The sequence below is a fragment of the Gymnogyps californianus genome, chromosome 2, assembly GCF_018139145.2.
Source record: "Gymnogyps californianus isolate 813 chromosome 2, ASM1813914v2, whole genome shotgun sequence".
NCBI lineage: Eukaryota > Metazoa > Chordata > Aves > Accipitriformes > Cathartidae > Gymnogyps > Gymnogyps californianus.
Genome location: NC_059472.1, coordinates 166,982,606 through 166,995,359, shown reverse-complemented (window position 1 = coordinate 166,995,359; position 12,754 = coordinate 166,982,606). Strand labels below are relative to the sequence as shown.

General features: G+C 66.1%; 2 protein-coding genes across 2 annotated transcripts in view; both read right to left on the bottom strand.

The window, feature by feature from the left end:
• Nucleotides 1-975: 975 nt before the first annotated feature.
• Nucleotides 976-5,816, bottom strand: LOC127013797 (D-threo-3-hydroxyaspartate dehydratase-like). Its single transcript, XM_050892820.1, has 7 exons — nucleotides 5,668-5,816; nucleotides 4,573-4,853; nucleotides 3,825-4,011; nucleotides 1,631-1,752; nucleotides 1,334-1,523; nucleotides 1,145-1,250; nucleotides 976-1,065 (listed from the first exon to the last, which is right to left on the bottom strand). Exons 1-7 carry the CDS (start codon nucleotides 5,814-5,816, stop codon nucleotides 976-978), a joined length of 1,125 nt encoding a protein of 374 aa, XP_050748777.1.
• A 3,516-nt stretch (nucleotides 5,817-9,332) lies between these two features.
• Nucleotides 9,333-12,754, bottom strand: part of NBEAL2 (neurobeachin like 2) — a 17,580-nt gene continuing 14,158 nt past the window's right edge. The window contains 12 exon segments of the mRNA XM_050890951.1: nucleotides 9,333-9,476; nucleotides 10,207-10,342; nucleotides 10,429-10,577; nucleotides 10,659-10,820; nucleotides 10,903-11,019; nucleotides 11,118-11,212; nucleotides 11,488-11,660; nucleotides 11,756-11,865; nucleotides 11,979-12,068; nucleotides 12,168-12,284; nucleotides 12,367-12,464; nucleotides 12,534-12,651. Of these exon segments, the coding sequence (XP_050746908.1) occupies nucleotides 9,372-9,476; nucleotides 10,207-10,342; nucleotides 10,429-10,577; nucleotides 10,659-10,820; nucleotides 10,903-11,019; nucleotides 11,118-11,212; nucleotides 11,488-11,660; nucleotides 11,756-11,865; nucleotides 11,979-12,068; nucleotides 12,168-12,284; nucleotides 12,367-12,464; nucleotides 12,534-12,651 (1,470 nt within the window). The 3' untranslated portion in view covers nucleotides 9,333-9,371.

The window sequence follows — 12,754 nt, the reverse complement described above, 5'->3', positions numbered from 1 at the left end:
CAGCCGCCGGTTCGGGTCCCGCCACCGGCTCGATCGGGACCGGACTGGTCCAAACTGGGCCCGGTCACGCTGGGACTGGGGGTACCGTGGGGACGGTGTCCCCCCCCGCCGCCTCCCCACGGCCTGACCCCTCCCTGCCCCGGCGGCAGAAGTGCCTGGAAGTGGGAGAAGCAGCTTTATTGACCCCGGTATGGGGTGGGAGGTGCAGCACCCTGGTGTGGGTGCAGCGGCTCGGCGTGGGTGCAGAGTCTTGGTGTGGGTGCAGCACCCCACGTGGATGCAGGACCCCGGTGTGGGTGCAGGACCTTGGCGTGGGTGCAGGGTCTCAGCATGGGTGCAGTGTCTCAGCGTGGGTGCAGGGTATCAGCATGGGTGCAGCACCCTGGCATGGGTGCGGGACCCCAGCGTGGGCACACAGTCTTGGCGTGGGTGCAGGGTCTCCAAGTGGGTGCAGGACGCTGGCATGGGTGCAGCACCCCAGCTTAGGTGCAGCACCCCGATGTGGGTGCAGCGCTCCAGCATGGGTGCATGGCCTCGATGTGGGTGCAGGATGCTGGTGTGGGTACACAGTCTTGGCATGGGTGCAGGGTCTTGGTGTGGGTGCAGGACCTCAGCATGGGTGCAGCACCCCAGCATGGGTGCAATGCCCCGGAGTGGGTGCAGCACCCCGGCATGGGTGCAGGGTCTTGGCATGGGTGCAAGACCTTGGTGCGGGCACAAGACCTCAGCGTGGGTGCAGCACCCCGGCATGGGTGCAGCACCCTAGCATGGGTGCAGAGTCTTGGCATGGGTGCAGAGTCTTGGTGTGGGCGCAGGGTCTTGGCGTGGGTGCAGCACCCCGGTGCGGGCGCAGCACCCTAGCATGGGTGCACAGTCTTGGCATGGGTGCAGAGTCTTGGTGTGGGCACAGGGTCTTGGCGTGGGTGCAGCACCCTGGCGTGGGTGCAGCGCCCCGGCAGCTCCCCGCTCTCCTCCCTACCAGCCACGGACAGGGCGCCAGAGCTCCACCACCTTCCCCCCGGCGTGGACGTAGTAGACGGGGTGCATGGCGGCGGTGGCACAGGCCTGCAGTGGGTAGGGATGCTGAGCCGGGCGTGGCCGGGCGTGGCAGGGCGTGGCGGGGCGTGGCGGGGCCGGTACTCACATGGAAGGGAATGAGAGCCAGGATGCTGCCCAACGGAAAGCGCCCGAAATCCAACCGTCCATCGATGGCTTCCACCTGCCCGTGCTCCTGCGTCAGCCCCACCAGCCTGCGGGGACACGCCGTCACGTCCCCACTCGTGTGTCCCCGTGTCCCCGTCATCCGTGTCCTTTCCCCCCACCCCGGCGCCACCTCAGCTGAGGGTGCCCCTCGATGGCGGCGCAGCCGGTGGGTGCCTGGTCGCGGCCGTGGAGGCTGAGGGCCGCCCACCCGCAGTCCACCAGCAGCTGGTTGCGGTGGGGATAGTGGCCGATGACCCTGGTGAGGACACGGATGGCCACCTCCTCCGGGTGACAGGAACCCAGCAGGGTCTGCTGAAGGTCTGGGAGAAGAGGGGTGCCCAGCTCACGTTGGGGTGCATCCCACCCCGGGGGGTGTTACACCAGGGTTGGGGAGGGGAGGGGGGGGTCAGGATCCCGACCCACTCACCGTAGAAGAGGTAGTTGCCCGGGTGGAGCTCGGTGAGCTGGGCCATCTCCGGCACCGGGTGGCTACAGGACGGCGTGGAGCCGATGCTGGCCTGGGGACACGGCACCCCCGCCTGCCGCAGCCTGCCAGCACACGGGGACCCGCTGAGCAGCGGGGGCATGGCCGGGAGGGGGGACACGGCAGCACCCCCCCTCCCCGGGCACCATGGAAGCGGGAGCAGAAGTGGGTCCATCTCTCCTGGGTGCCACGGGAGTGGGACCAGAGGTGGGTCCGTCACCCCCAGGCACGATGGGGAACGGGACCAGAGGTGGGTCCGTCACCCTTGGGTGCCACAGGAGAGGGACCGGAGGTGGTGATGCCTCAGGGAGTGCCAGATGTGCCAGGGAGCCCCTCCAAATATTCAAGGGAGCCATCCAGATGTGGCATAGCCCGCCTCTCCCCCAGTGTGCCAAGGAGACCCCAAGACATACTGAGGAGCCAGCCAGATGTGCCAGGATGCCATCCAGATGTGCCAGAGAGCCTCCAGATGCAATAGAGAGCCCCCCAAACACTCCAGGCAGGTTGCTCCCCCAGATATGCCAGAGCACCCCTCCCGATGTGCCTGGCACCACCCCCAGATGTGCCCAGGTGTCCCCAGATGTGTCAGAGATCCACCCATATGAGCTGGAGACCCCCCCCCACCATGTTTTAAAGCACTCCCAGATGTAACTGGGAGCCCACAGACGTGCCACAGCACCCCGCAGATGTGCTGGAGACCCCCCCCCCGATGGTTCTGGGAGCCCCCAGATATGCTGGAGACACCCCAAGACGTGCCAGGGTGCCACCACATATGCCCAGGAGGCCCCAGATGTGCCGGAGATCCATCCAGATGTGCCTGGGTGCCCTCCAGACCTGCCACAGCACTGCCCAGATGTGCCGGCCACCCCAGTTATGCCATAGCACCCCCCAGATGAGCCTGGGACTCCCCTGAGATGTGCCAGGACATCCCCAGATGTGCCAGAGATCCCCCCAGATGGGCCTGGGATCCCCCTCCAGGTATGTAAGAGCCCCCCAGATGTGCCAGGGCACCCCAAGATGTGCTCAGGAGCCCCCAGATGTGCCTGAGACCCACCCAGAAGAGCTGGAGATCTCCCCAGATGTGTTAAAACACCCCCAGATGTTCCAGGGACCCCCTCCGATATGTCAGAGCACTCCCAGATGTGCACAGGAGCTCCCAGATGTGCTCGAGCACCCCCCCAAGTATGCCAGAGCACCCCCAGCTATGCCTGGGACCCTCCCAGATGTTCCTAGACCCCCTCAGATGTGCCAGGGCACCCGCCAGATGTGCTTGCGACCAGCCCCAGATGTGCCTGGCAACCCCCAGCTGTGCCAGAGCACCCCTAGGTGTGCTGGGGATCCCCCAGATGTTCCAGGGCACCCCCAGATGTGCCCAGGATCTTCCCAGATGTGTCCAAGCAGCCCAGATGTGTCACCATCCCCCCCCCCCCCCCCCCATTCAAAGGCCACGTGGCAAGGGGGTGCCATGTCCCCACAGCACCGGGGTGGCAGCCGGGGAATGGTGACACCCCTCGCCTGCTCTCCCTGGCCCCTCTGGGACTGTGGGGTCCATCAGGGCATGGGGGGGGGGGGGGGGAGAGCACCCCCCAACTTTGCAAGGGGAGCTGAGGGGCAGCCGGTTTCTCCTTGTGCCTCAGTTTCCCCACCACGAAACAGTGCCACAACCAGGTGGGGTGGGAGCGGAGACCCCCCAGGACGGGTCCCCAGGGGAGCACGGGGACCATGCGTGGGGGGATGGGGGTCCCAGGGGACCCCGCTGACCCCCTCTCCCCTCCCCCCGACACCAGCAGGAACCATCCGGCAGCAATTCCCTCCAGGATGCAAAACCCTGCTGGGACAAAAGGGTGACAAGGGCGAGGGGGGGGGGGAACGGGACACGACAATGACACAGGTCACAACCTGCCACGAAAGCCACATCAAAGGTGACCGGAGCTGCCAGCATCCTCCTCCTGCTCCCCGGGGGGCTTTGTGGGGTCCCCTTTTATGGGGGTGATTTGCATTTACAACCAGCCGCCGGGGTTTTATGGGGTGTAGGGAGTGGGGCGGGGAGGCACCCCGTGGTGGCCAGCTTGGACTGCCCCCCCCCCCCCCCCAAAATCCCCTTAACTCTGCCCATCCCTGCGTTCGGGACACTCACGCGGTGACAAAGTCGAGCACGGCGACGGTGGTGGCCCGGGCGATGGCTTGGACGGCCGGGACATCGCGGCAGCCGTAGGTGTCCCCGCAGTGAGCGTAGACCCCCACCAGCGTCACCTCCTCCGGTGCCTCCTCGGCGATGGCCCGGGCCAGGGACATGGCACCGGGGTCCGTGGGCCGCACGCCGGCTGCCGGCCAGGAGGAGGGTCCGGCTTGGCTGGGGGTGTGGGTGCTGGGGGGGGGGGGGATGACGGGGGGGGGCACACATGGGGCATCACCCCTGTGGAGCATCCTGGGGGGTGGGGGGGTGAAAAGGGGGTGTGGGTGCTTGGGGGGGGGGGATGACTGGGGGGGGGACAACACACACATGGGGCATCACCCCCTGTGGAGCATCCTGGGGGGGTGGGGGGGTGAAAAGGGGTTTGGGGGAGGTGGGGGGACTTAAATACCCCATCGTGGGGGCTGGGGGGGCTTACGGGGCACCTCTCCCCATGGAGCATCCTTGGAGAATGACTTTGGGGGGGGGGTTAAATGCCCCATCCTGGTTGAGCTGGGGGGGCTGGGGGGGGACATGGACCCCCATCGAGCATTGGGGGGGGGGTGTCGATGAAACCACCCTTGGAGAGAACGCGTGATGCCCCCATCTCTGCATCCCCCGCCCCGCCCCAACCCTGCAGCACCCCAGGCGCTGGTGGGATTTAGGGGGGCTACTTTTAGGGGAAAAAAAGGGGGGGGGGGGGCTCACCTACCCCTGCCATTCCCGCAGTCCAGCTTGAGCCAGACGAGCCAGCGTTTGCCGGCGGGCAGCGGGCGCTGGCGCAGGAGGGCCAAGGCCTGGGGGCTGTCGAGGAGGAGCTGGAAGGCTCGGAGGCGCTGGGCCAGGGCGGCACACTCCTCCAGCCGCCCCCCCGGCAGCGGGTAGGCGTAGAGGATGTCATCGAAGCCCCCCGCCGCGAAAAACCGAGCTTCGGCCAAGGTGGAGACCACGATGCCCCGGCGAGTGCCGCCGGTTGCCAGTTCGGCACCTTCTCTGGTGGGATGGGGGGGGGGGAAGGTGAGGGGTGATGGGAGTGGGGTGCTAAGGGGGTGCTGGGAGGGGAAGGTGGGGGATGCTGGGGGGATGCTCGGGGGGGGGGGGGATGCTGGGGGGATGATGGGAGGGAGGACGGGGGGAACACCGGGAGGGAGGATGGGGGGGACACTGGGAGGGAGGACGGGGGGACACTGGGAGGGAGACTGGAAGGATGCTGGAGGGATGATGGGGGAGATGCTGGGGGATGCTGGTGGGGAAGGTGGGGGGATGCCGGGGGGGATGTTAGGGGGGGGGGGATTTTGGCAGGGAGGATGGGGAGATGCTAGGGGGATGCTGGGGGGGTTGCTGGGAGGAGGGTTGGGGGATGTTGGGGGGGGGTTTTGGCAGGGAGGATGGGGAGATGCTGGGGAGATACTGGGGGGTTACTGGGGGTTGCTGGGGAGGAGGGTGTGGGGGAGCTGGGGGGATAGTGGGAGATGCTGGGGGGATGCTGGGGGGTGCTGGGGAGGGGGTGTGGGGAGCTGGGGGGATGTGGGGGATGCTGGGGGGTGCTGGGGGGGGGGGGATGTGGGAGGAGGGTGTGGGGGAGCTGGGGGGATAGTGGGGGATGCTGGGGGGTTGCTGGGGAGGAGGGTGTGGGGGAGCTGGGGGGATAGTGGGGGGGGGGGATGCTGGGGGGTTGCTGGGGATGGAGGAGGGTGTGGGGGAGCTGGGGGGATAGTGGGGATGCTGGGGGGGATGCTGGGGGGACGCTGGGGGGATGTTGAGGAGGATGCTGGGGGGGGGGGATGCTGGGGGGGACGACACTCACAACGTCTTGTGGGTTTTGACGTGGGGGCGCAGGCGGAGGCCGAGGGCCCGGCAGCGTTCCCGCATGCGCTCGGCGTTGCGCCGCACCGTCGCCTGGTCCAGGGTCAGCGCCGGGGTGGGCAACTGCTCCAGGGGGGCTCCCAGCCACATGCTGGTGCTGCGGGGAGGGGGCAAGGGGCGGGGAGGGGGAGCCTGCCCTGCACCCAGCCCTGCACCCAGCCCTGCACCCAACCGGCACCCACCATACACCCACTATGCACCCGCTGTCCCCCCCAAACATGTACCCACCATGCACGCCCCGCAAAAACCTGCACCCATCTTGCACCCACCCCCGTGGGTAACAGAGGTGGCTGCTGTAGGTCCCTGCCCCCTGGGTGGGGATTGGGGGCTGGGGGCTGTTGGGCTGAGCCCCCGCCATGGGACCCGGCACCGAGGGGTGGTTTGGGTGGGGGCGGTGCTGGGGCAGCCCGGGGGAGTCCCCCCTCCCTGGGCACAAACCCGGGGGGTTCCCTCAGTCTCAGCTGGACACTGGGACTGGGACATATGGGACTGGGAAACTGGGGAGTGGGACACCTGGGTCATCTCGGACTGGGACACTAGGAACAGGGAAAAATGGGACTGGGAAACCTGGGACTGAGACACCCGGGACAGGGACACTTGGGAATGGGACATCTGGGACTGGGACAACTGGGATAGGGACACCTGGGACTGGGACGTATGGGTCACCTGGGACTGGGACATCTGGGACTGGGATATATGGGACAGGGGCAGCTGAGCTCCCATGGGAATGGAACGCATGGGACCGGCACACCTGGGATAGGGAGATATGGGACTGGGACACCTGGGTCACCTGGGATAGGGACACTGGGAACAGGGACACCTGGGACTGGGACCTATGGGAGTGGGAAATCTGGGACTGGGACACTTGGGTCACCTGGGATAGGGACACCGGGAACAGGGACACCTGGGAGAGGGATCCTTGGGACAGGGATGCCGGGGACTGGGACACTGGAAACTGGGCCACCTGGGACTGGGCCACCTGTGCCACCTGGGCCCAGGATGCGGGGACAAGGACACTTGTCCAGGCCCAGGTGGGATGGGGACACCCGGGCCCTCCGGCAGTGGGACCTCGCTGTCCCCACCAGCACCCGGGGCACCCACCACAAGGCTGTCTGGGGTGAAGGTCCCGGTGGCACCCTGAGCACCCAGCCCACCACCTGCCCACCTGTCCATCCGTCCATCCATCCCTCCGTCCGGCGCTGCGGCTGCTCCCGGCTCGGCTCCGGTGGCTCCGGTGGCCCCGCTGGTGCCCGCTCCACGTGACGCCATGGGCACCCGCAGCCAGCCTTGGCCGGGGACAGAGGTCGCTGCCGGCCGTGGGGCCCCCCCGGGGGTGGCAGGGGCAGGGGAGGACACGGGCGCCGCGGCCGGGGACGCTCAGCCTCCCCAGGACAGCACGGGGACAGCCTGCCAGCTCCCTGGGGACAGTGGCCGGCTACGGAGCCCCGTGCCTGTGGGGGAACGAGGAAGGACGGCTGAGACCTTGCATGCTTGTGCTATGTGTGCACGGAGCTGCTGAGACCCCCCGTGCTCGTGACACGTGGGTGCGCGGCTGCTGAGACCTGGCACGTTCGTGACACGTGGGCAGAGGGTTGCCGAGGGCTGAGGCCGCACGTGCTCATGACACGTGTGTACACGGCTGCTGAGAGCCCAGCTGCCCCGAGCTCGTGACATGGGGGTGCATGGCTGCTGAGACCCCCCCACGCTTGTGACACATGGCTGCACGGCTGCTGAGACTCCCTGCGCTTCTGACATGTGGGTGCACGGCTGCTGAGACCCCCCATGCTCGTGACATGTGGGCGCACGGCTGCTGAGAACCCCCACGCTCATGACACACGGCTACATGGCTGCCGAGACTGCTCCACACTCACGACATGCCGGTACCCGGTCGCTGAGACCACCCTACGTTCGTGGGGTGCACAGCACCCGAGACATCCCACCCTCGTGACACGTGGGTACGCAGCTCCCGAGACCCCCCACGCTCATGACACGTGGGTGTACAGCTGCTGAGACCCCCCACGCTCATGACACAGGGGTACATGGCTGTTGAGACCCTCTGTGCTTGTGACATGCGGGTCCACGATTGCTGAGCCCCACCAGCCTCGTGGCATGTGGGTACGCGGCTGCTGAGACCCCCATGCTCGTGACACGTGGATATTTGTCTGCTGAGACCCTCATGCTCGTGACACATGGGTATACAGCTGCTGAGACCTCCCCGTGGCTCGTGACACATGGGGGCATGGCTGCCGAGACCTCCATGCTCATGCCACGTGGTTGTATGGCTGCTGAGACCCCCACGCTCATGACACATGGGCATACGGCTGCTGAGACCCCCTCCCTTCACTCATGACATGTGGATGCACGGCTGCTGAGACCCCCCACTCTCATGACATATGGGTGCACGGCTGCTGAGACCCCCCACACTCATGACATATGGGTGCACGGTTGCTGAGACCCCCCACTCTCATGACTTATGGGTGCACGGCTGCTGAGACCCCCCCCATATGCTCGGGACACATGGGTGCCTGGTTGCTGAGACCCCCCGTGCTCATGACACATGGGTGCATGGCTGATGAGGACATCCTTCTCCCCCCCCGGCTCTGCCACACGGGTGCACGGCTGCTGAGACCCCCCGTACTCATGACATGTGTACAGGGCTGCTGAGCCCCCCTACACTTGTCACACATGGGTACATGGCTGCTGAGACCCCCCACGCTCATGACACATGTATACAGCTACTGAGACCCCCCCATGCTCGTGACACATGGGTACACCCAGCTGCTGAGACCCCCCCCCCCCCCCACTCGTGACACATGGCTGCACGGCTGCTGAGACCCCCCACGCTCACGCCACATGGTTGGATGGCTGCTGAGCCCCCCTGCATTCGTGACACATGTGTCCCCATGTCCCAGGCTGGCTGGGTCTCGCTGTGGGGGGGCCCCCCGTTGGCCCCCAGCCTGGAGCACAGCCTGTGCTGGGATGGCCCCGCTATGTAGGGCAGGCGGAAAGGGCCCGAAAACACCGGGGGGGGACACGACGACGGGACGATGACACCGGGGGGGTGGGGAACGACATTGCGGGGGGGGACACACACACACGGGAGGGGGGTGTCACGCCCCCATCCAGCGTGAGGTAGACAAGGGCCTTGCACACATTTATTTCCCATAGATATATTATTATTAATTTTTTTTTTCTGTAAAAGATCTAAAAATGGATAGAAAAAAAAAAAAAACCAAAAAAAAACCAAAAAAAAAAAAAAAGAGGGGAGGGAGACATAGCGGCCGGCTCCTGGCCAGCGGGCACGGCGGGGGGGGGGGGGGCGGGGAACGACGACGTGGCACCCCCCTTCCCAGAGAGGGGTCCCTGCCTCCTCCTCACCCCCATCCCTCCTCGAGAAGGGGGGGCGCGTCCCCCTAAAACTGGGGGGGGGGGCGGCAATTCTGTACCCCCACCCCACCAGGGGTGGATAAGGCCACGGGCGACGGGGCTGAGCAGGCAGCCTGCAGGCAGCACGGGGCTCTCCGACCCCCCCGGCTTTGCGGGGCACAGGGGTGTCCCCCCCCCTCTCTCCGTGCCCGGGGAGGGGGGGAGGGGCACGCAGGGCACCCTGGGTGGGGGGTGGGTTGGTGGGTGGTGGGTGCCAGGCTAGGACTTGCCCTCGGCGGGGTTGTACTCCGTCTCGCCGGCCGAGACCTGGGAGATGCGCCGCGTGGAGCGCCACAGCCGCCGGTGGAACTGGCCCGGCCGCACCTGGGTGAGGTGGGATGAGCTTGATGTCCCCTTCTGAATCCCCGCACCCTTTATCCACCTCCATCCTCATCCCCTTCTTCATCCCCAGCCCCTTCCAGATCCTCATCCGCTTCTCCAACCCCATTCCTCATCCTCTTCTCCATCCCCACCCTCATCAACTTCTCCATCCCCCATTCCCTTCCAAAACCCCATCCTCATTCCCTTCTCCATCCTCATCCCCATCCTCTTCCAAACATCCGTCACCCCCAGCCCCTGCCCGTCACCCATCCCCTTCCAAACCCCATCCTTTGCTCCACCCGCACTCACCTCCTTCCCCTTCCAAATCCCTATCCCATCCCTTCTCCCATCGCCATCCCCTTCCCCATCCGCACCCCATCCCTTTCCCAACCCTTTCCTCATCGCCATCCACCCACCATCCCCTTCCCCATCTCCACCTCCACCTCCATCTTCATCTCCACCTTCATCTCCACCTCCACCTCCATCTTCATCTCCACCTCCACCTTCATCTCCACCTCCATCTCCACCTCCACCTTCATCTCCATCACCTCCACCTCCATCCCACATCCCCTTCCCCATATCTCCCCATCCACCCACCCCACCTCTGTCCCCCTCTGCTCTGGAGAGCAAGGAGGACAAGCAGAGGTCCCCAACCCAGCAGCACCCAGTAGACACTGAAGCATGACCCCCCTCCAGCCCCCCCCCACCACCTGGGGTAGGGGTCCACGCTCACCTCAGCGGGCTGCCCAGCCCCCACCACGATGAGCTTGCCATCCTCCAACCCCACCAAGATGTGACTCTTCTCCTTGGTGACGGACACGCTGTGGACGGGCACCCGCATGGGCACGGGGGGCACGGCCGCCCTGAGGCTGTGAGAAGACGAGTGGTGGGATGGGACCCCTCGAGCACCCCAAAGAGGTGGTTGGGGTGGGACAAGGTGGGTGGTAGCCCTCACCTCTGGAGGTCACGGATCTCCAGCCCGCACTGCATGGTCCCCAGCACCACGAACTCCTCCGTCAGGCACATGGCCGTCACCTCCTCGTCCAGCGGGACCGTGGAGAGGTGCTTCCCGTTCACCGAGTAGAGGTGCAGCGCAAACCTGTCCTGAAAGACGGAAGCAAAGAGGGGGGGGAACACGCACGCTGACGGTGACGAGGGGGAGGACACAGGGACACCCGGTCATACCTTCAAGCAGGCTCGTTGACCCACGGCGGTCTGGGCGACCACCTGCCCCTCCGGCCCCACGGCTAGGTGGGAGAGGACGGCGGGTGGCGAGCTCTCGCCGGGCGGCCGCAGGGACCTGATGAAGAGACCCCGGCGGACGGTGTGGATGATGATGGTGCCATCCTACGGGAGGAAGGGGACACAGGGTGATGATGGTGGTGGTGGCACTGCCCGCCCCATCGCCCACCCCACCACCCCAGCTCACCTTGGAGCCCGACACCGCCATGTCCAGCTCGGTGCTGATGGCCACGCACGTCACCTCGGCGTCGTGGCCGTACAGGACCTGGACGGGTTTGGGAGCCAAGCCGCTGGAAAACCCACCCTGGCGTTGGGGACACGGGGACCTCAGTGACCTGGTGGCAGCGCCCACCACGAGCTCCCCCCCTCGGCTGGACCGCGGGGTAAGGGTCAACTCCCTACCTGCTGTAGGACCTGCCACACCATGCAGGTGGTGTCCCGGGACCCAGAAATGAGGTAGATGCCGCAGAGGTCAAGCGCCAGGCAGGTGACAACATCTGTGACACCCAGAGGAACATCACGAGGTGCTGGTCCCGTCCCACCCCGCTCGGCACCCCGACCCGGTGGGATGGCACCAAGATGCGTTTTGGGGTGTGGAGATGCTGCTAACCCTAACCCCACCCCGGCTCTGAGATGGAGCCTGGACTGTCCCCAGAAGATGGGAGACACTGGGAGATGTCCCCTGCCCGCTCACGTGTCCCCTGCCTCCCCCCATGGCCCTACAAAACCCATTGAGGCATCATTGGATCTTCATCATTGGAGAAGGACGCACCTATGTGCCGGGTGATGTGCCCAACGACCTTCCCTTTGGCCAGCAAGGTGACGCGGAGGCTGTTGTCCCAATGTCCCCCGCTGAAGAGCAGCTTCCCGTCGGGGGACACGGCCAGCGTGTGGGAGCAGAGGTCCGCGCCGGGGGCGAAGGGGCCCTGCAGAAAGCGCTGGGTCCTGGTGGGGAGGGAGATGGGACGGTGTGGCAGAGCCGTGGGTGGGCTGGTGGCACCTCCGGGGACCATCCCTGGGGACCCACGTGCCCGACTCACTTTGCGTTGGAGACGGTGGGGTCTTTGGTGAAGCTGAAGTAGTTGGAGATGTTCTTGTCGTAGGGTAACCAGTTATGGGTCCCCAACAAGCCGTTGGCGCTCACGGTGACCTGGGCAGAGATGGAGGTGACACAGCTCCCACCACTGGAGCTCTCATGGGGTTTGGTCCTGGTTCCCCTGGGCTAGCAGCATGCACCCGTGCCTCAGTTTCCCTGCCACTCACCAGGACGTCGGGTGATCCCTGAGTGATGAAGGAGTGCGCCTGGTTCTTGGGGACCACAGCTTGCACCAGGGCCACCCCATCGCTGATGCCCTGCAGGGAGACAGCAACCAGTGAGCACCCTCCTGGCCACCACCACCACCCCCCAGTCCTGGCCAGGGACCACCCCCCCCATCCCGGGGTTGTCCTCACCTCCACAAAGAAGGACTTGAGCTGGTCCAGGTTCTCGAAGACGTTGGGCGAGCGGGTGTCGAGGCGGGCCAGCCTCCGGGCAGCGCTCTCTGCTGACAGCCGGGCGGGATGGGGTTCCTGGGGGGGGGGGGGGAAACCCATGAGAAGGGGGGTGGCCCCCCAAAACGGACTATTTTTTGGGGGTGGGGGCATGAGCTACCTTGAGCAGCTGGCAGGGCGTCTGCCCAAAGTTGCTGATGATGCCCTCCAGAGCCTTCCTCTGCGTCTCGTCAGCGATGGCATCCAGGTCCACGGCCCCTGGGGATGGGGACGGTCATGGGGGGCCAACTGGCGGGTGCCCGCCCGCCTCCCTGCCCCACGGCTCACCCTCATAGGTGCAGTAGTAGAAGACGTTGAGGGCCTCCACGGCGGCCGGGCCTCGTTGCTTGTACCCAAAGATGAGGTCGATCCACTCGTGGAGGTGGGCTGAGACATATTCTGACTCCTGTCCCAGGACCGGGGCGTCAGGGTGGGCCGGGAATGCCACCACCCCCCTGTAACGGCCCCCCAGGGGTGGGAGTGAAGGAGGTGTTGGGGTGAGCTCCATC